Raw genomic sequence first — 20604 nt, 5'->3', positions numbered from 1 at the left:
CAGTTGAAAAAAAGGTATTTACTAAAGCCACAACATTCTTCATATGCACAAAAACTTTTCTAGCAAAACTGTGGTACACAAGCATTAGTAATTTGAATACTATACGGTTATAGAAGATATTTAAAAAATGGAAATGATGTATTCCAAAGGCTGTACTAGGCACAATATATATGCTTGTATTGGGTCTGCAAGCATTATACTAGAATTCATTACATGTAATCCAAGAAGTTGCAGGTTTTCAGCACTATGTACTAAAAAGATAGAAAGGAATATCAGAGTTATACTCTTCCGTTGAAAAAGCATGTACTACCAACACTGCAAAACAGGAGCAGCAAGCCAAGCCAACAAACAATTCCTTAGGTTTTAGAAGTTGTAATGTAACTATGGCTTTTTCATTTTCATTTTGGAGACTGGTTAGCGAGTCTGGCAAGTGGAAAAGAAGAAAGTCTATAATAAAACATTAAAGACATCACTTACAAGGCATCTGATATTTCACAGGTTCAAAATTGGAAAATAACAACTGAGCTTGTTCCTAGAGCAAAATTGTGAGGTATTATAGAGCAAAAAACACCCTGCTTTTTCCTATCAATCTTTTGGCATAAAAATCTCAGAAAAGTAAAAGTTTTCCAAGTGACATGGCAGAAAAGTATTTAAGATAAATCATTAGTTTACTTTTGGTTTTTGGTAACTGCAAGGAATAAAGATCTTTTCAAGGACCAAGAAACTGGATGTGGTTCTTAGTACGGAACTTATGTTTTTTTAAAAACATGTATTCAGGCTGACAGTGTATTCATGCTGATAAAGGTGGTAAAAAGAAGAAAACAAAAATCGTACACTTTTTAGAGCATACTACTACCAAATATATGGAAATTGTCTAAAAGATAAAAATGTACATCTTAGATTCTCAAAGGTTTTATTTTTCAACTAGCAATTAAACATAAGTGTAAAAGTGAGTCATGCAGTATTTTTACCTCTTAACTACTGTGATAATGATATGAGGGGAACAGAATTCTCTTTTTCTTCCTTTAAATGTATAATGCTCACAAGTCATCATGTGGAACTCAAATCACACACAAAGGCAAATCATGAAGAAACGTTAAATATTCCAAAATGCCCACGAAGGCGTGCCAGAAATTATGCTGTTTCTATAGCACAGAATTGTTGGAGGCCAAAGCTAAAGCAGTAGGTGCTACTGCAACTTCTAGGTCTTTAATGCTGCTTTTATTTGTTTGTTTTTTTGATGGGGGGGATTCAGGTCAGGGGGTTCGGTGGTCTCTCAGAAACCATAATTTCTGCAGGTTCAGTGACCAACTTGGATCCATCCCATGCTGTCTTGAACTGTTCAGGAACGGGAAATTCTCTCTGGAAAAAGGCCAGAAGAACAAAGTTATTTAAACCAAGGCTTTGCAAACAGATGGAAGGCTGATTAGTGTCATGTGATGGACAAAGACATTTTATGGAACCCAAACCTGCATCAGGGAGCGATGCATGGTCATGTGTCAGCTCTGTGACTGCCTGCCAGCATCCTCAATGATGCCAGCACTTACTAAGAACCAGGCATTCTGCTAAGCACCAGATATACGTGAACTCAGTTAATCTCTGCAAGAACTTTACGAGCTAGATATTATTGAGATGCCATCTACAGGAAACAGAGGCCTGAGAGGTCAAGCCTCTGAGCAGCCAAAGTTCAAACCTTAGACTTTTTACCCTTGACTCTGCACCAAACTCAAACATGCACTGGGGATCTTGCTGAAAGGCAGACTCTGATTCAGTAGATCTGGGAAAGAGGGTGACAATTTGCATTTCCCACAAGTTCCAAGGGGATGCCAAGGCTGCTGGCCCCCAGTCTGAATAAGGGCTTTATCCCGGCGTTATGTCTACCCTCTGATGAAATAAAAAAATGTGCTGCAAGTTATATATAAACTTGTTGCCCTTCATCCTGCTTTCCTACTCTTCCCATTGGGGAATACATGCCCCCCTTCCACCCACACCCCTACACACACACACACACACACAAACACACACACACACACAAACACAAAGAAAAATGCAGAAGAGCCCAAATAAAATTAGTTTGGGCTCTCTCCTTTCCCCGGAGAGTGATTCCTCAGTCATTGCAGGAGAGGGCAGGAAAGGAAGCTGAGGAGTGGTCCCCTGAGCCCTGGACTTCTTGTACCACAGTGTGACAAGCTGGTGCCTGTGCTCATCTGTCGATGAGATGTGATGTTTCACATCTGCTGGAATACACACACTAACACATATCTTCCTAGATGTTGGGTCCAGCTGTTTCTTTTGGAAGAAGCTGTTTATTTAACTACTTTAAAGGGAAGGGCCTTTCTATCATGAGTGGTGAATTCTCCTTGAGTGAAATCTGCAATAGTCTTAAGAGAAAGCAAGGAAGCCACAGTCTGAGAAACCTAGTGTGTGTGTGTGTGTGTCTGTGTGTCTGTGTGTGTGTGTGTCTGTCTAACATCCTTTCTGGGGCTCTTCTTGATGAATAAACCAGGCTTGATGTTTACTCTTAAGTACCAAGCCAGGTGGAGAATGCTCCAGAGTGGAGGCACCTCTTTGATGGTAACTGCACTACAGTTGTTCCCAGTCTTTCTTGGGAGTGACATGATAGTAATGTGATGACAGACCTTCTCTGGGAGACTGATTCCCTTCAGGATGAATCATCCCCACCATCTACTTCGAGATTACAATGCCCGTGGCAGGACCTCTGTATTGCTCCCTACTACCCCCAGTTGGAAAATGCATGAAGTGGGCCATGGACTGAAGGCACAAGATAATTCACCTATAGAGGGGAGACTTTACGTTTTCAGCATAAAAGCTCAGGTTCTGAGCTATACTCATCCTTTAGGTCAGTGGATCCCAATCTTGGCTCCACACTGGAATCACCCGGGAAGTTTTAACAAATATAGATGTCTGGATACCACATCCAGGGATTCTAGTTTAATTAGTCTGGAGTGCTTGTCCGAACCCCCATTGCTTTTCTTAGCAGTTCCAGCCAGTTTCCATGAAGCTGAGCCTTCTGCTTAAACAGCTGCAAAGGCCAGGAATCATCCTAATTTTTAGCTTTCCTCTTCTGAAGCTGTTCTGTATTGGTTTTAGCTCTTCAGTATTTTTTTTTAGGTGGAGAGCCCAAGAGGAGATACTCCTCTAGCTCAGGGTTAGGCTGTCCAGATACCTAGTGAAGCATGGCCCAATGCTTGTGGAGTTTTGTTTTTTTAGACTTAAACAATGAATTCTGAACTGAAATATGTGGTGTGTGCCTGGGTAGTGCTCACTGGCAGGTGGGGAAAGAACATGGCAGCAATCTAGTTGTCTGCCTAAGGAGATTAACCTGAGTGCTGACTGCAGTGTAGACAGCTGGTGATTGACCCATAGGCTAATGGGGGGTCCTCTTTCATAGGTGTGCCTAAGTTACGTTTTCTCCCATCCTTCCCAGTTCACTGCTTCCTTGCAGTTAGAACCAGAGGGAATGATCTCTGGATTTACTTCTCTACTTTCAAGAAGCAACAACTAGGGACTTCCCTGGAGGTCCAGGCGTTAAGACTTCGCCTTCCAATGCAGGGGGTGTGGGTTTGATTCCTGGTTGGGGAGCTAAGATCCCATATGCCTCTCGGTGAAAAATCCAGAAGGTAAAACAGAAGCACTATTGTAACAAATTCAATAAAGACCTTAAAAAGGGTCCACATCAAAAAAAAAAAAAAAAAGCAACAACTAATAGGAAGCAATAACTTGCTTTCAAATGGCAACAACCAGCAAGTCCATCACACTGCATGATGCAGAAAATGTATTTATTTATATTTCCTTTTCAATGTGTGAGAATATCTGCTTGCTTCTTTTAGAAACTGCTTTGCTGGGGAGAGGAGACAAAGAAAATACATGGTGGCTTAGGCTACCGTTTCTTAGAAGGGTCACTGGATGGACTGATAATACCAGAATCACCTGGGTATATTAAAACTACAGATTTCTGGGCCCCCTCCAAGCCTGCTGAATCTAACCTCTGGGTGTGAAGTTTGGGAGCTGGTATTTTCATCAAGCTTCCCAGCTGATTCTTACGCTGGGTTTGAGAACCACCGACATAAGAATACCTATACAAATAGGTCCACTTATTATTACCTCCTTTCCCTCCTTTTTTTCCCCCAAAGCATTTCTCCCTCTTTTCTGTTTGCCTCCACCACAGCAAAGGAAAATATTTAGTCCTAAATAATATGAACTCAGATGCCTGGTGTACTATTTGATAAGAGCTAGCCCATTAAGGTAATTATTAGGAAAATGCTTTGAGAATCACAAATCCAGGACGGGGCATAGTCAAGAAACTAACAGGGGAGCAGATAGGTGAAAAGCCACTCTCTGAATTCCTCTCCTGCCTGTGAATTATTCTACAAAGGAAACTCAAAGGTTGGGAGGTGATTAATCAGTCTCTAAGAATGTTAATAATGAAAAATTCTTTACAGTCTTTTAAAAGGTACTTACATAATCACCATCCCGAGGGATAAGTATATTCATTTCAGATGACTTGGCACTCACAATCTCACAGTCTAATGCATCTTCACTGAGGTATATGTGGCAGCCTTCTGTCTTATTAATGGAAATTGTTGGCACTTTCCCCATCACCTGAAATAGAAGAAAAAAAAATCTAGGGCCAAAGCAAATAAACAGAAATTCCAATGTCCCCAAATAAGTACAGTCCACAGGCCTAACCAAGCGTTAGGAATAGCTGGGTTAGGGCTGGAGAGGCCAGCTGAATGACAAAGTCTCCAGGGTGAATTAGTAGGTGTCATTTGGGGACAGAATGAAAGGACCACACAAGGGGATTCTCAAACCTCAGGGTCTCTTTCCTGACACAAAATAAAGGGACTAATTTGAAAACAGCAACTAAATGTTCAGAAAAAGTTTCACAACCCCGTTAGTGGATTTGAAACATATATTTGATTTCATGATAAAAGAAACAAGATGCATTTGCTTTCATGTGCTTAAAATTTTAGTTTTGACAAATCTCTAGGAAACTTGGATTGAAACACACACTAATACTGTCATCTAAGAGTAAATAAATTATCCTGTAATTGAGAAGATTTTTCCTGAATCTAAATAAGAATAAATAAGAAACACTACAATTCTTTTCACATAAGTCCTTTGATAGATAAAAATCTCACTGGCTGAATGTGAAGCTTAAATGAGATAATGAGTGTCTAGGTATTCTGAAATGTATTCATTTCAGGAGCCAAAACTGGAGACTTGGTTCAGGCTACTCACTGTATAGGTAAATAGTACCATACACAAGAGGAGGTGGTTCTTTGTATTGTTACAAATATCAAGTGCTATAAACATTATGATCAGTTTTAAATTTCTTTTTTAAACAGTCAGTTTTCAGACATCCCCCCCACCCCAAATCTCTACAGGCACAGACTATTCCCCCAACGACCATATTACAACTACATAAGTTTCCTTCTTGTAATGGTAATTGAAGTGATAACAACATCTCCTCTTTCACCCTGAAGAAAAGGCTGGGTTGCAAATTAAAGGAGCAACTCCTGTGATGGTGAAGGTGATGTAAAGAATTCCTTAGGGGAATCTAGCCAGGTCACCACACTTCTCTGTTTTCTCCTCTCCCCACAGAAACTGGACACCAAGTTGGAATTGAGCCCCAGTGCCAAAAGAAAAAAAAAAAAAAAAGGCAGAGGTAGTTTAAGGTCAGGTAAGCACAGGGCTTTGCCATAAATAAAATAATACTTATATGTATATATCAAGAATGTGTCAGCAGTAATGTTTTGGCAATTTCTAGGTTTATTTTATAATGATGAAGAGCATTTCCATAGCGACCAGAACTGTATGAATACCAGGCAAGCAAAGGGAAAGAAGTAAGTTGTCAGTGTGTCTTAGGAGATTCACTTATGACAGAGTGGGGTCACATGAGGATAGCACATTTAGCACATAAAATGCTAAAATATCTATGTATCTGAAAATCTAAAAAGCAGTAGACTTTTTAAATAGCCCTGAGAGGATAAGAGTTGTCATTTCCACATCAATTTTAGTCAATGTTTCCTTAAATTATATACAGTACATGCCTTTTTTCCCTGGTAGTCTGTAAACATTTTGAGAACAGAGGTTGTTTCTTATCAGGAGAACTGGACTAAAAAGTAGCTCCTCTGTTGAGTGACAGGTGATATGTGACCTTGCCCAGGCCAATGCTCTAGCATTTAATACATGTACCTGTATTCTTTGTTTTTCTTAAATTTTTTCTCTATACGTTTAAAAAAATTTCCACATAATATCTTAGTCTCCTCTCTCTCATAATTTGTACTATTTTTCTAGCATAGTTTGCCAAAAAACAGAATTACTGAACTAAATCATATGAACTTTTCTCTGTGCCCTTTTCGTCCTTTCAATCTTTTTAACAGCATTATTGAAGTAAAATGTGAAAACATAAAATTCACCTGCCTTAAGTGTACAATTTAATGATATTTAGTGAATTTGTGCAATCATCACTTCAATTCAGTTTTAGAATATTTCCATCATCCCCCAAATATCCCTCACGCCCACTTACAGCCAATCTCTGTCCTCATCCCCAGGCAGCCTGCACTAACCTGCGTTCTGTCTTTATTGTGTCCAGGCCCTTTTAAAATAGTTTATTAAACGTTTTAAATAGGTAATGACATTCACTTGGTTTGAACATCCAGAAGTTTGAAGTGTTCAGTAAAATGTCTCTCCCTTGTTTCTGAACCACGCTGCCAAGTTTCTATCCCTCTTGGACAGATAACCATGATTTATCCTTCCAGATTATTTTAAGGCCCATAGCCTTAAAAATGTATATTTCAAACACAGAAGCATACAAATAATAATATAACAAAAATGTAAATATATGTATGTCTGTTAAACAGCTTTATCAGAGTTTAACATTGTGGCTCATTTGCCTTTTTTTTAGGACGATCATCCTACAATACAGTTGAAGCCCCCTCTCTACCATCCACCATCTCACTGTCCTCCTTCCTTCCCTCCACAGATGTAACTGCTCTTCTGAATTTTGTATTTACAATTCACAGCAGGTTTGTCTCTTGAGCAAGGTGAACTTGAGCCCTCATAAGTATATTTAAAATGTGCGTATTGTTTTGCATGTTTTTGATCTTTATATAAAGGGACACATTATACAGTGCCTATTGTTCTATAATATGCCTTTGTCACTCAAGGCTGCTTTTGAGATTTTCCTATTTTTATACGTGTAAGTGTAGTTCATTCATTTATTTAACCTCTGTACAGTATTCTATTAGGTGGATTTATTTATTCATTTACCAGCTGGTGGACATTTAAATTGTTTTTGTTTTTACTGCCATTATGGATAATACTGCAATAAACATTTTTCCATGTCTCAACAACATTTGTACTAGAGCTTCTTTAGTGCACACACCTAAGAGTGAAATGGCTTGGTTACAGGCTATGACTGCCTTTAACTTTATTAGATGGTGCCAATTTGCTCTGCACAGTGAGTGTAATAGTTTACTCTCCCAACACTGATGTATCAGGGTTCTCATAACAACGCTTGTACCGTGAGACTTTTTAATATACAGGCAGTCCTCAAGTTGCACAGTTCCGATATGCATGCGTTTCAGCTAACATGCCCCTTGGAAAGTAAGGACAGCCTGAATTCAAAACTGATGAGTGTAAGAAGATATAGTTAATTAATCTGCATTTCTTTTTCTATTAGGCAGGTTGTGCATATGTTCATATATTTATCAAATACTTCAGTTTTTCTTCTCTGAATTGCCCTGATATTCTTTGCCCATTTTTCTACTGAGTTGTTAGTCTTCCTCTTGATTTGTGTTAAGTTCTTTATAAATTCTGGTTATAAATCCTTTTTGATTATCTGCATTGCAAGTATCTTTCTTCAATCCATGCCTCATCTTTCAGCTTTGTATGTGATGTCTTCTGTTGAACACATAAATTTTAATGTGGTTAGATTCACCTGTCCTTTTCTTTATAGTTTGTGCTTTTTGACCCTAATTGCTTTCCTACTCTGATTTTCTTTTGTATTTTATTCTCAAAGTTTAAAAGTATTTCTTTTTACAATTAAGACTTTACTTTTAAATATGGCATGTGGTAGAGATTAGATATTTTTTTCCCACATGGAGGGTCCTAAAATACATCTCCATGTATGTGCCAACTATTGAATGTACTACTCTAGTTAAAAGGGGCAGTGGTGAAAAGCCTAGTAAAACCAAAGAGAACAGTCTATAAAACTAGAAGCCAATTTTAACAAACATTATCAGGAAACATCAGATAATAAGGGGTGATTAACAATATGAAAACGGTGTAATCAAAGATAGTAGTTATAGCTGGCCAAAGTAAGAAGTCATTTAGCTTTTGGCATATTATAAAATCCCATTTGGCTAAATAAATATTGCTAAGACAGTGCAGATTTTCTTCTGTTTTGCAGATTCAATTGCAATCCTGCTTTCCAAGTTGTTTTTCTGATAATCTCATTGACTCTTCAGAAAAACTTTACCCAGAATCAATTTTTCCTGAGGGAAATAAATTCTCTTCGGCATGGTACTATTATGCTAGGAGAATCTCTTAATATTTTGGTTCACTCATTAGTTGATTCATTCCTATCACCCATTCACCAAACATTTACCGGACACCTACTATGTTCAGGTACTGTGCAAATTTCTGGAGCTGTACAGATTAATTGGCTGTTCTTGAAATAGAAATGGTAAACTAGTAATTGCTGGGCAAGATAGGATGTGTTATAAGAGGTTGAAAAGGGGGAATTAACACTGTCCAAGAAGTAAGAGAGGGCTTCAGAGAGGAGGTGAAGACAGAGCTGTGTCTAGAGGGAAAGAGAATGAGAGTTTTACAGGTGGACATGGAGGGCCCCTTGTAAACAGAGGGGACGTCTAGGCAAAGCCATAGGTAGTGGGGTCCAGGAATGGCTGAAAGGGTCAATTACCTGCATCTGAATGTCCTTGGAGTTGATCACTTCCACAATGCCCACCACATTGTCAAACACAAGGCCAAACTTCTTACAGTTGTCTAGGGAAAAAAAAAAAATCTACTAAATTCATACAGAATATTTATACAAAGAAGCTTATCATAGTAGGTACAGACCCATAATTCTGCCCTACCAATTGTAATGGAATTTATTTTCCCTTTTATCTGTAGAGTAGACTTGCTGCATTTGAAAATGTAAGCCACCTGTCTCAGTTCAGTCTCTGAAATCACAAGGTCATTCCTGTCCTCTTGGTATTCCTAAAATTAAAACATATGCAAATATTAAATATAAGGATGCATAAATTAAGTCCACCACATGCTGAAATTACTGTGGAGCATTCACCAGTTACAGCTTCTCAATATGTTCTTCCTTTAGGAACCATTTTCTTAACAGACCAAACCGCAGGTCTGACTTTGTCACCGTAATGTTGGGAATGAGAGGAACGGCTGCTTGGAAGGGGGGTCGGTGTCAATTTGTGAACAGTCAGGCATCAGGCACGCTGGCTAGTGGGCGGGGGCTGCAGCAGGGATGTGAGGGCTTTTGGTTGAGTCTGGCCGCTGAGTCTGGACTTGATGCGGCAGCACTATCTGCAAGCAGGAGTTGGACAAATAGACTAGCAAGGGTCACAACGGTGGTCTAAGTCCCAGTGTACTTTCAGACCATGACAACCTTTCTGGGGACTTTGTTCCTCCATCTTTAGGGAAGGCCCCTGAACTGGCAGGGGGCACCAGCTTCCATCCACATTCAAAGCGTCTTTGTCCTGCTCCGACAACAGTGAAAGTGGTGGGTGACGCAGTAGGTTATATCAGCACCTCGGTCAGTGGAATAGGATGAAACATCCTACAGTAGATCAGAATGGGGCACAGATTAAAAGCTTCCAGAAAGAGGAGTCAAATTCATAGAGACAGAAAGTAGAAAGGTGGTTGCCCGGGGGTGACGTGAGGGGGGATGGGGAATTACTGTTTAAGCGGTACAGTTTCAATTTTACCAGACGGAAAGAGTCCTGTGGATGGAAGGTGGGGATGGCTGCACGACACTGTGAATGTACCTAATGCCACTGAACTGTGCACTTAAACGTTAAGATAGTAAATTTCGCGTTATGTGTACTTTACCACAATTTAAAAAATAATTTTTAAAAAGTTGAAGAAAAAATGCATGAGAATAATGAAGACCAAGAAACATTTATGGAAGCATTCAGAAAGGCCCTGGTTTCTAGTCTAGCTAGTGACTTTTGCCTCTGTCATTGCATTGGGAAATCCTTAAGACACTGGCAAACAGTTTAGCCATTGTTCCTTTCATCGGAGTATGTCAGAAATAAAGTCAAAGGGCTTCACTCACCACTCTCCATTTCTTCCCTTCCAACTCTAACACAGGAGCATGTTTCTTAGGAGGATGAGACTGGGGAGACTTGGGGCCTGGAGTGTGGCTTTTGGTAGGAGATGGAGTTTGTCCTCCGTGAGCCCGGAGGCTGGGATTCTTGTATGTCTTCTGGTCATCTGTAACATGCCGGAGCCCTGGGAAGGTAACACATAGACACATTTCCTACATTTTATGCAAAGGGAAATGTCCCTAACTTCTTGTATCAACATGAGGTAAACAGCACAGGTAATGCTATTTTCATAACAGTAGAGTGTTTTCTCAAGGTCAGCATGCAGAGGCTGAGACCTACATAAGTTTAGAGTTAACAGAAGCCCTGTAAGTATTTTTTAATTTGAGGAACCTCTTTTTTTTTTTCTTTTTTTGGCTCCACCACACGGGCTGCAGGACTTTAGTTCCCTGACCAGGGATTGAACCCTTGCCCCCTGCCGTGGAAGCTTGGAGTCCTAACCACTGGACTGTCAGGAAATTCCCCTTGAGGAACCTCTTCTTGAAGGAGACAAGCTAATAGATAAAAATTATGCAAAATGTAAACCCCCTCGCCAGAAAGGATTCCATGATTTACTTCTGTCATAGCTAAATCATTTCCTAGATACAGTCTAAAAAGTTAGGGCATTTCAGTAAGCATAGGTCAGAGTATGGAATCGACTTAAGGGTTATGAGTCCATTCCCTTCCTTTGCGGATGAGGGGACAATGCAGCCAGTTGCAGCCAGAGAAATAGTTAGAAATTTTGGTTCTTAGCTCCCAGCATGGCACACAAGAACACTAATACCATAATTCCTATTACCCATGCAAAGCAAAAATACATCTGCATAAAGTTTTTGGCAACATGAATTTATTAAGTATATGATTAAAAAAATTAACCATTCACAAAGGTAGTTCAATGATATAATTCTCTGACAAGCCCGTACGCCTCTGAGGACAGAGGTTCTATTATTTGTCATTTTTATTTCACTTGTTTTTGATGCCTTGATTGTAGCTGGTGCTGAAGCATCAAGGGCTGAAGTGGTGATACAGTGCAGTGGTCCATTTAGAACCTAGAATCTCTGAGTTCTTTCTGATCCACCCAACAGCCCACTGAGCCCATCTACCTTGAGATGAAGAACACACAGCTCTCCATGTAGTAGGGACTGGGATGGAATGATGTATCCATTACCGTGGGCTCTGAGGGATCTGTGTGCCTGAAGCCAGAGGGAGACAGCCTCAAGGTCTGGTTTTCTCACCTTTTGTAATTGCTTCCCCTTGGTTAAGCTGTGCAAATAAAGCTGAGCGTGAAGGAGAGGACTCCTCTCTTCTGCCCTCACTCTCAAAAAGTGGAGGTGGCCCTGGAGGAGGTGGTGGTGGAGGAAGGCCAGGCCCAAGGGAGAGGACAGACAACGCTGATGCAGTTGATGCTACTGGACCCTGTGGGAGAAAGAAGACGGAAAGCACTCTATTGAGATGACATCCTTGCTGAGAGCTGGGATTCTGCCAACATCACTTAGAACCTGTTGCCAATGAGGGAGTGGGGTTCGAGATTCACAAAGGGCACCCAGGGGTATACCTGTGCATCATGGGTCTGTTTGGGAAGACCTGGGACCAAGTGGGGGTTTGCCTTGGGAACACGGAGCATCACATAGCTGTATAGCCCTGTCAGTAGAAACTGCATGTGCCAGATTCACACTACCAATTCAGAGGCAAACAAAGCCATATTCACAGGTTCATGTCCAAAGCTCAGGATATGAATGAAACTGGGCTTTGGCCAATTGATAATCATAAGAAAAAAGAGGTCCAGCTAGTAAGAGGATTCTTCTGGGGACACTGGGAATTACAACCACCAATAAGAGAGAGAGAGAGAGAGAGGAAAAATATTCAGTGGTTAGCTTTATGAGCAGCTAAAGAAAGAGATACTGAAACTCTCTGCAACTCATTTTTCAAGTATGCATGCCTCAAACCGAACGCCAAGTGAGGACCACATGTGACCTGGATGCTTGTCAAACATGAAGGTGATCAGGGTCCAGGATGCTTCTGATGGTTTGGTTCATCTAATGCTGACTGTTAGTAAACTAGAGAAAATTGTATTTTGCCTGAGCAAGACCTATGCTTATTCTCTTCTCTGCTATGTGAAGTGCAATCTTTGTTTTCAATATGACGTTCTAACACATTCAAATGTCAGTAAAAGGTGATAGACAATAGAGGGATTTGTTTCAATGTTTTTTTTTTTTTTTTTTTTCGGTACGCGGGCCTCTCACTGTTGTGGCCTCCCCCGTTGCGGAGCACAGGCTCCGGATGCGCAGGCCCAGCGGCCATGGCTCACGGGCCCAGCCGCTCCGCGGCATATGGGATCCTCCCAGACCGGGGCACGAACCCGTATCCCCTGCATCGGCAGGCGGACTCTCAACCACTGCGCCACCAGGGAGGCCCCTGTTTCAATGTTTTGAGAGGACCCCATAGACGAAGCTGTCACAGAGCTTAAAACTAGTAGGATAGAAGCACATGTATACAATAACCTTGTATTATGTACCATTTTACTTTTAAACCCTGAAGTAGAACTGTATGACTATGATAAAGAATGAGAAGTTAATTCAAGTAAAAAAATGGAAACTATAAAAATTGAGAGTGATGAAAATGTGCCTGAGGCTTATATATTTTCAATACCAAATACGATATGTAAAACATCACGTAAGTGCTAAATATTAACAAAGACAGCAGATCCTTATTTTCATAAACAACGCAGTATTACAAAGTGTCAATATCAGGAAGTTTTAATCTGTGGTAGTTTTGTTGAAAATAAAAAATCCACACTATTTTCAAAGTACTTATACAATCCCTATTAAGTGTACAATTACCCAGAAAATAAAAGGTTCTTCTCTTACTGAGAATGCACATCTTAAAAACTGAGTAGGCTGGAGGTCTCATCTCCTTGAAATGATCATTTGTGCAATTTTTTTTTGCTTATAAGGAAGAACAGCCTGACCCCATCAGGATTCTTGGGTCAAGTAGAAAATGACTGCACAGTTCTTGAGACTGACCAATTTTTTTTTTTTTAGCATTTTAAATATTTCCTATTATGTTACTGGGGTGAAATTTGAACATTTGCTCTGAATCACAAAGTGTAAAATATAAGCTTTGCACATCAAACAATATTCCAGTTCCAGACACTCAGAGCCACGACATATTACTTTTACTCACAAGCACATAATAACTCAAATAGTCAGCGAAGGGCCAGGCTCCTCTCCCACATCTGAAACACTGCAGCTTTAAAGTTGTCCTATTTTGTGGAAAGGGGAGACAACGCCGGTTCCCTAGCTCTCAGCACTCATTCTTTAATGGCTCTCTCCAAGACAGAAACCAGTAAGACACATATTCAACTTCTTGGAACTCTGATACATTCAGATGGCTGACCCAGGAACACCAAACAAAGGATTTACTGCAGCAAGTGTTGACTCTAAAAGCCAAAAAAAAAAGGAGAACTCAGGACCAGCTGAAACTCTGCCATTGGCTTATCCGTTGTGCGTTCTGGCTCATTCCTGCATCAGCCCCAGTGAGAGCACATGCCTGGGCTCTAGTTTCTGGGTGACTTGACAAGCAGTGCTCAGGGGCTTTACCGTACACAGTGTCCTCGAGAGCAAACTCAGAGAGTCCCTTACCAGGCGCTCATGGGCTGCGCCTTATGATGAACTTATCTTCGCCCCCTCTTCTCCTCCCGCAGGCAGGTGGGACCAGAGCTTTCTGCGTCCTCACGTGCCTGGTATGAGCGGCAGCCGCATCGACTGGAATCACAGCCCGACACTGTCTTCACGTACCCCGGTGAAACAGAGGGGAGAGGGGAAAGGAAGGGAAGGGAGCCAAGAATTCTGGAGAAGCTCGTACACGCCAGGCACTGGTTGTTTCCACTCATCTAACAGATACTTAATGCTCGGTGTAGGACAGGCTCTATGCCAAGGGGTTCCCAAAGTTGTCCGAACATCAAAATCATCTGGGGATCTGTTAGAAGTTCCCAAGCCTAGGCCACATGGCAGGAACACCCGGGGGAGGCGGCACATGGGCATTTTCTGAAGCTCCCTATAGGTGATTCCAATGTGCACACAAGTTTGGGAACAACCACTGCACGCTTTGTGCTGAGATTCATCTTAGTCGTCACAACCACATTACTAGGATTGAAATCCCCCTCTCACAGAAAAAAAAGCAGGAAGTCAGGAAGTATGACCCAATATTAAATGGCCAGTAAATGGCAGGGACATAATTCAAGCACATATCTGCTTGATTCTAAAGTCTTCTTCAGGGAAATCCTTTATGCTGTATTCAGACGTAAAAAAAAAAAAAAAAAGTCACTAGTCAAATTAACCAGAGGTATGGGCGACCCTACACATACGTAGTGTTGCTCTTGGGCCTCTGGCTTAAATATACATGGAGTGTTGGGAGGCGGTGTAATAATTTAATTTTTATCTCCACTACTCCTTGCCCCCTCCCTCTAATGCCTTAGCAGCTGACTGGGCTCCTATGGCCAACTCTGGAGCCAGGCTCGATCCCATGGGGATATAAGTCTTGAGTACTGACATGCCATCTCAGCATCAAGTCACCCTCGATGCTAGTTTGTTCTGACTCTGTGCCCGTGTTCTAGCAACTGGACTCTTGCCTTATTCACTTTTCCTGAGTACCCACTGGTGCCAGTTATGGGGTACTTACACCCAAATCTCAGTTTCCTGCCTAGTGTCCAACTTGTTCTGGAATGGGGACTTGCCCCCCCCCACCACCGGGGGGACTGGAGATTTAAGGGCATTGTCTCTGGGTGTGATTTATTCTTAGATAAAAATCTCATGGCAGAGGTAATGCACCAGGTTGTCTAGACTGAATGAGAAGTAGTGGGTCAGATCAAGCCTACAACCTCGGCTGCCTGTTGAGGGATCTGCTGCTTCTTATTCTCAATGGGATATGGGCCCTGTGGGAAGACTAGCTAAGACGGGAAAGGAGCACTGGCAAGGGGGCAGATCTGGCCCAGCTCACACTGTGAGTTAAGGCCGTGTAGGGATACAGATGGAAACTTCCAGTGGGCAACTTTGTCTCTGAGCCTGCACCAGGAACCTGAGAGGGTCCTGGGAGAGTCACAGGGGATAACCTTTAATTAGGTTACAGGCTGCATTCATTTCCTGGAATACAGGCTATGGGGTCAGATCTACACATACAGAATAAAAGACACTTAATAAAAGACGCCGTTCCCTTACAAATTATCTGAGTATTTCCGGTCCTTCTAAAAGAACCCTTAATAAAACAATCTTTTTTTTTTTTTTTTTTGCGGTACGCGGGCCTTTCACTGTTGTGGCCTCTCCCGTTGCAGAGCACAGGCTCCAGGCGCGCAGGCTCAGCGGCCATGGCTCATGGGCCCAGCCGCTCCGCGGCATGTGGGATCTTCCCAGACTGGGGCACGAACCCATGTCCCCTGCATCGGTAGGCGGACTCTCAACCACTGCGCCACCAGGGAAGCCCAGTAAAACAATCTTTTATGGTGTGTTTTACTGTAACAATTTTACTTCTTCAGTGTAGAATTACACTTCTAAAAACTCAGGACCTACAGAATTATGATATCCTGTGACTTGCACAAGGTCACACAGACTGGAAAGTAAAGGTGAGGTGAGGGCCGAAATGAAGGAAGTCGAAGGGGGAAAGGTTTAACCTGAGTGAAGGAGCAGCGATCCCCACACAGCTGCTTTTTAAAGACGCTACCTTATCCTGACGAAATGAGTCTGAAGTATCTTAGACCCCAAACTGGAAACAACTGAAAAACACATTTTATTTTATTTATTTATTTTATTTTATTTTATTTTTTTTTGCTGTACGCGGGCCTCTCACTGCTGTGGCCTCTCCCGTTGCGGAGCACAGGCTCCGGACACACAGGCTCCGCGGCCATGGCTCGCGGGCCCAGCCGCTCCGCGGCATGTGGGATCTTCCGGGATCGGGGCACGAACCCGTGTCCCCTGCATCGGCAGGCGGACTCTCAACCACTGCGCCACCAGGGAAGCCCATGAAAAACACATTTTATTAAAGCCACTGTAACAATGGTTTCCAACTTAAAAAAAAAAAAGAAGGCCATTTATGATTTTAAGTGGCCATATTTAGGGTGCAAGCGTTCACTTATGTTGTAAGAACACAGCACAAAACCTAAAAATGTTGCTTTTGAAAGCTCTATTAAGATTAATTTTGAGAGCAGATGTTTGATTATTTACTTTTTTTTTTTTTTTTTGGAGTCGGGATAGAGGCGGCACAAAGACTTTTTAAAACGTCTGCAAATCCCTTTCTCTAAATTAATTTCAACTGTCCTGGGAACAGCCGCTTCCTCTGCCTTTAAATATATGAACTGTAACTATGAAATAATGAAACCATTGTATGTGGCATGTGGAAAACTCATAATGTTTTGGTTATATATACTATATATATAAAATTCTATAACTGTATTACATGGAATATATTTATGTACTAATGTGCATCAGAATTTTTTCCATTAAATGTCACTTGAAATAATTACCTATCATTTTATAACTTTGGAATTTAGGTTTTATTCTGAAAGGGAAACTATTTCTAGTTCTTAAACAAATCTCCACATTGTTTTGACACATGTAATTAACAACCACTTCTATCTCCCACAGCCCATACCACTGTCTTAGTTATCCAGTTAATTCAGCTACAGTCTAGCTTTGGATCTAAATAATCTGCAAAAGGGACTCCAATTCTCCATTTTGTTGGGTCTGTTGAAAGTAAGACTAATAGACTACTTTTAGATGGAGGTTTTATGTCTTTGTGACAAAATTAAGCAAAAAAGTGAAACACAGCTGTTTAGGCAAAAAAAAAAAAAAAAATCAGCTACAAAGAAAAGTTTTCCATCTAAGATTTTCTGTTTAAGAGTTACATTTTTGGGGAATTTTCAACTTTCACCTTTTAAAGTCTAAGATTTTTCAAATTCAGCAATAGGGGTAGCAGATGATTTGGTCTAAATAGAACCTTTTTAATAGACTGAAAGTCAATTAGAATAAGTAGGCTCGTTTGTCCATTCCACATTTGCCTAGAGCTACCTTGCAAGGAACTGGGTATATGATGAATAAGTAGGCATATGTCTTGTTTGTTAAGAAGCTCATAATCTAGTGGGAGTGTCGAGTGCACAAAATAGTAGTTGCAGATGCAGTTTGATATGTGTCGTGTGTCATGTGAACAGGAACACTGGGAGCACAGAGGGTGTGGCCAGCTCTCCTCAGGACAGTGGGGTCAGGAGAGCCAGAGAATGACTTAGGCTGGGGCCACACCATCGAATGCTCTGTAGAGGACACAGGTCTTATAAGGAGAGACTGAGGGAGAAATGTATATACACATAACATTAATCTCCAACTTTAAGAACAGGCCTGGCAACCTACATCTTGGTGTGTGTTTTTCCCAATTTCTTAAAAGGCAGAGACCAAGAAAATCAAAATCACCCTTGTGACAGTCTCTTGGAACAGATGGATTCTGTCCCTCACAGCAGAGCTTTTGTTATGATGTTTCTTCTATAAAACTAGCTTAGTGATAGTAATATTTTGAGCCACCATCTTTAAGTATTTGTGGAGATCATAGATAAAGCTACAAAATGAAACAGCTGACATGCAGTGGCACTGTTTATGGGTTTCTTGCCCACCCCCCATCCTTTCCCTATGGCCACCTCCTCAATTCCCCTTCACGCACACACACAGATGGCTGTCTTCAGTTTCTTGGTCAGGTTCTCTCTTTTGCTGTCCATCTCAGGGACACCCTGGTCCATTAAACACCTGGCTTACACTTAATGCTTTCCAGGTACATTACATGTGCCCAATTACACACTTTATAAGTGTTTAGGGACTTCCCTGGTGGGACAGTGGTTAAGAATCTGCCTGCCAATGCAGGGGACACGGGTTTGATCCCTAGTCCAGGAAGATCCCACATGCCGCGGAGCAACTAAGCCCGTGCACCGCAACTACTGAGCCTGCGCTCTAGAGCCTGCGAGCCACAACTACTGAAGCCCACACGCCTAGAGTCCATGCTCCGCAACAAGAGAAGCCACTGCACCGCAACAAAGAGTAGTCTCTGCTTGCCACAACTACGGAAAGCCTGCATGCAGCAAAAAAGACCCAACGCAGCCGAAGATAAATAAATGAATGAATGAATGAATGAATGAATAAATAAATAAACAAATAAAGCGTTTAAAGATCACGAAGCCATTTCAGTCACAAATACACTTAGACTTATTACCTTAACCTGCTAAAACTATAGGACTTCACAGTGTTTTACAACTGAGCCTTTTGCCAATGCTGTTTATTAGTTTTTCTAAAGATGAAGAATCTCAAATGATCTTAATGTAACACGGCATATAAATAGGATAATGATAAACCTCTCACATACCACAAAAGAAGGGAAGGATTAAAAGGAACTACAGTTTCAGAACTAAAGACTAACTTTCTATATACATAAACTAGTTTTCATAGCAGTAAAAATACTTCACAAATTCATGGTTTAGGCTTTGTTTACATTTTAGATATCAAAACTAGTTTCTATTTTCTGAAAGGTGTACTTAGATCAAGAACTTGGTGAAATTGATACATTTCCAAATTTGTCAATTTCTGTAAGTACGTACAAATTTTACATTCATATTTATATCACACTTTTATTGGCAGACAACCATTTTCAAGAAAAAAGATTGCACATAAACGAACAGATAATCATCCTGTACAACATGAGTATAAACCAAAGTGAATTTGTGACTTTAATCTCTGTTCTCTTATTTTTATCACTTCTTATAATTTTTAGACTTCTGCCAATGAAAACAAAGTTTCTGGGGGCCTTTCCAAGAAAACAGAATTGTTAAAAAACATTACAATGAAGAGCTATATAATATTTTAAGCATATGTTTATTAATAATTTTTAAAAAGTCAATTTAGGGAATATTTCCTATTTCATCTATGGTAACAGAATACTACTCAAATTTCAAGTTTCCATAAAAATACCAAGGGTACTTATATACCGTCAAAATAAAAAGATGGTCCCACAATTATGAAGGAAATGTAAGGCCCATTTTTGTTTGTTTGTTTGTTTGTTTTTGTAAGGCCCATTTTGATCACTTTTCTTCAGAGGCAAGACACCAAACTCCCTTAGCCCAAGATAGAGGTACAACAGGAAAGGTAATGAAAAACCCAAATCTCATGGTCTCACCAATAACTTCTGATGGTTTCCTCATCCCCATTCTCCCCACCCTCCTGGGGTCTCTGTATGTTATTCCTTTGATAATCTGGAGATGTGAAATATGGCGGTAGATGAAGAAAGAACAAGAAACAAAGTCCCTTCAGAGAAGGAAAAACAGCTTTAAATTGGAAAACAGCCTGAGAATACTTTACACAGTCTATATCAGTTTGTGGAAACCAGTAACTTAGTGTTTTTATGCTTATTGTTTCCTAATTTATAGATCTGGATGTGGCCCTTCAAAAAACATAGGTGGTGATTCCTGTTTTACATGCCCAAAGCAGAGATGTCTGATAAAAGCAGACCAAGCCCTCAGAGCAGATTCCAGAGAATATGTTGAACACAATCTAATTTGCTCAAGTGACCCAGCTATTTTGCATAAATTGCCTTCATAAGTAGCTTTAATGATTGGTTTGGCCTTTTTTTGCTATTGCTCTGTGGACCAAACCTGGGATTCCCAGATTGTTTTTTCTTCTTGTCTGCCAGCATTGGCAGCTTGAAAATGTAATTTCTCATAAAAAAAGGAAAGATAAAATTAAATTTTCCATGGGAAAAATTTCCAGAGTTAAAGATAGCAGAATATACCCATCAAAGGGACAAACTATAGATAGCCAACAGTTGTAAGACCAAGAGTGATGTGTGGCTTGAATTATCTGGACTGTGACTTCATTTGGCCAGCAAAGCCTAGATCTGAACTATCACTGAATTAAAGTTTCTGTTTTGCTTTTGGATTTTAGGATCATAGAGAAAGAACTGTATTTCTTAAATTATCCATACTTGGTAAACGGCAGAGGTGGGGAGTGAGGCAAAATGACAGCTGTTATAAAGATGATTTACATTTGGCTCTGTATTATTTACATTATTTACTTAGGAAAAAATAAAAAAATAGAAGCATCAGCATCTCCTGAGGTTTATAGCTGAGGTGCACTAAAGACAAAGTAACTTTTGCCTCAATTTCAGTTCCAAATTTTGCAGGAAAGGTCTGGGAAAGTGTGATGAGCTCAGCGTGTATCAAGGGTGC

The 20604-nt window shown here is 40.7% G+C and overlaps 1 protein-coding gene across 2 annotated transcripts in view; it reads right to left on the bottom strand.

Annotated features, from left to right (window-relative positions):
- Nucleotides 1-896: 896 nt before the first annotated feature.
- CAP2 (cyclase associated actin cytoskeleton regulatory protein 2) overlaps nt 897-20604 on the bottom strand; it is a 137383-nt gene continuing 117675 nt past the window's right edge. For both annotated transcript variants that reach the window (XM_060110385.1, XM_060110384.1), the window contains 6 exons: nt 11594-11774; nt 10331-10506; nt 9126-9249; nt 8951-9033; nt 4483-4623; nt 897-1362 (listed from right to left, as the gene is read on the bottom strand). In XM_060110385.1, the coding sequence (XP_059966368.1) occupies nt 1252-1362; nt 4483-4623; nt 8951-9033; nt 9126-9249; nt 10331-10506; nt 11594-11774 (816 nt within the window). In that variant the 3' untranslated portion in view covers nt 897-1251. The remainder of the gene's footprint in view (nt 1363-4482; nt 4624-8950; nt 9034-9125; nt 9250-10330; nt 10507-11593; nt 11775-20604) is intronic.

Source organism: Mesoplodon densirostris, chromosome 10, assembly GCF_025265405.1.
Source record: "Mesoplodon densirostris isolate mMesDen1 chromosome 10, mMesDen1 primary haplotype, whole genome shotgun sequence".
In the NCBI taxonomy this organism is placed as follows: Eukaryota; Metazoa; Chordata; class Mammalia; order Artiodactyla; family Ziphiidae; genus Mesoplodon; species Mesoplodon densirostris.
This window is presented reverse-complemented; position numbering and strand designations above follow the sequence as displayed.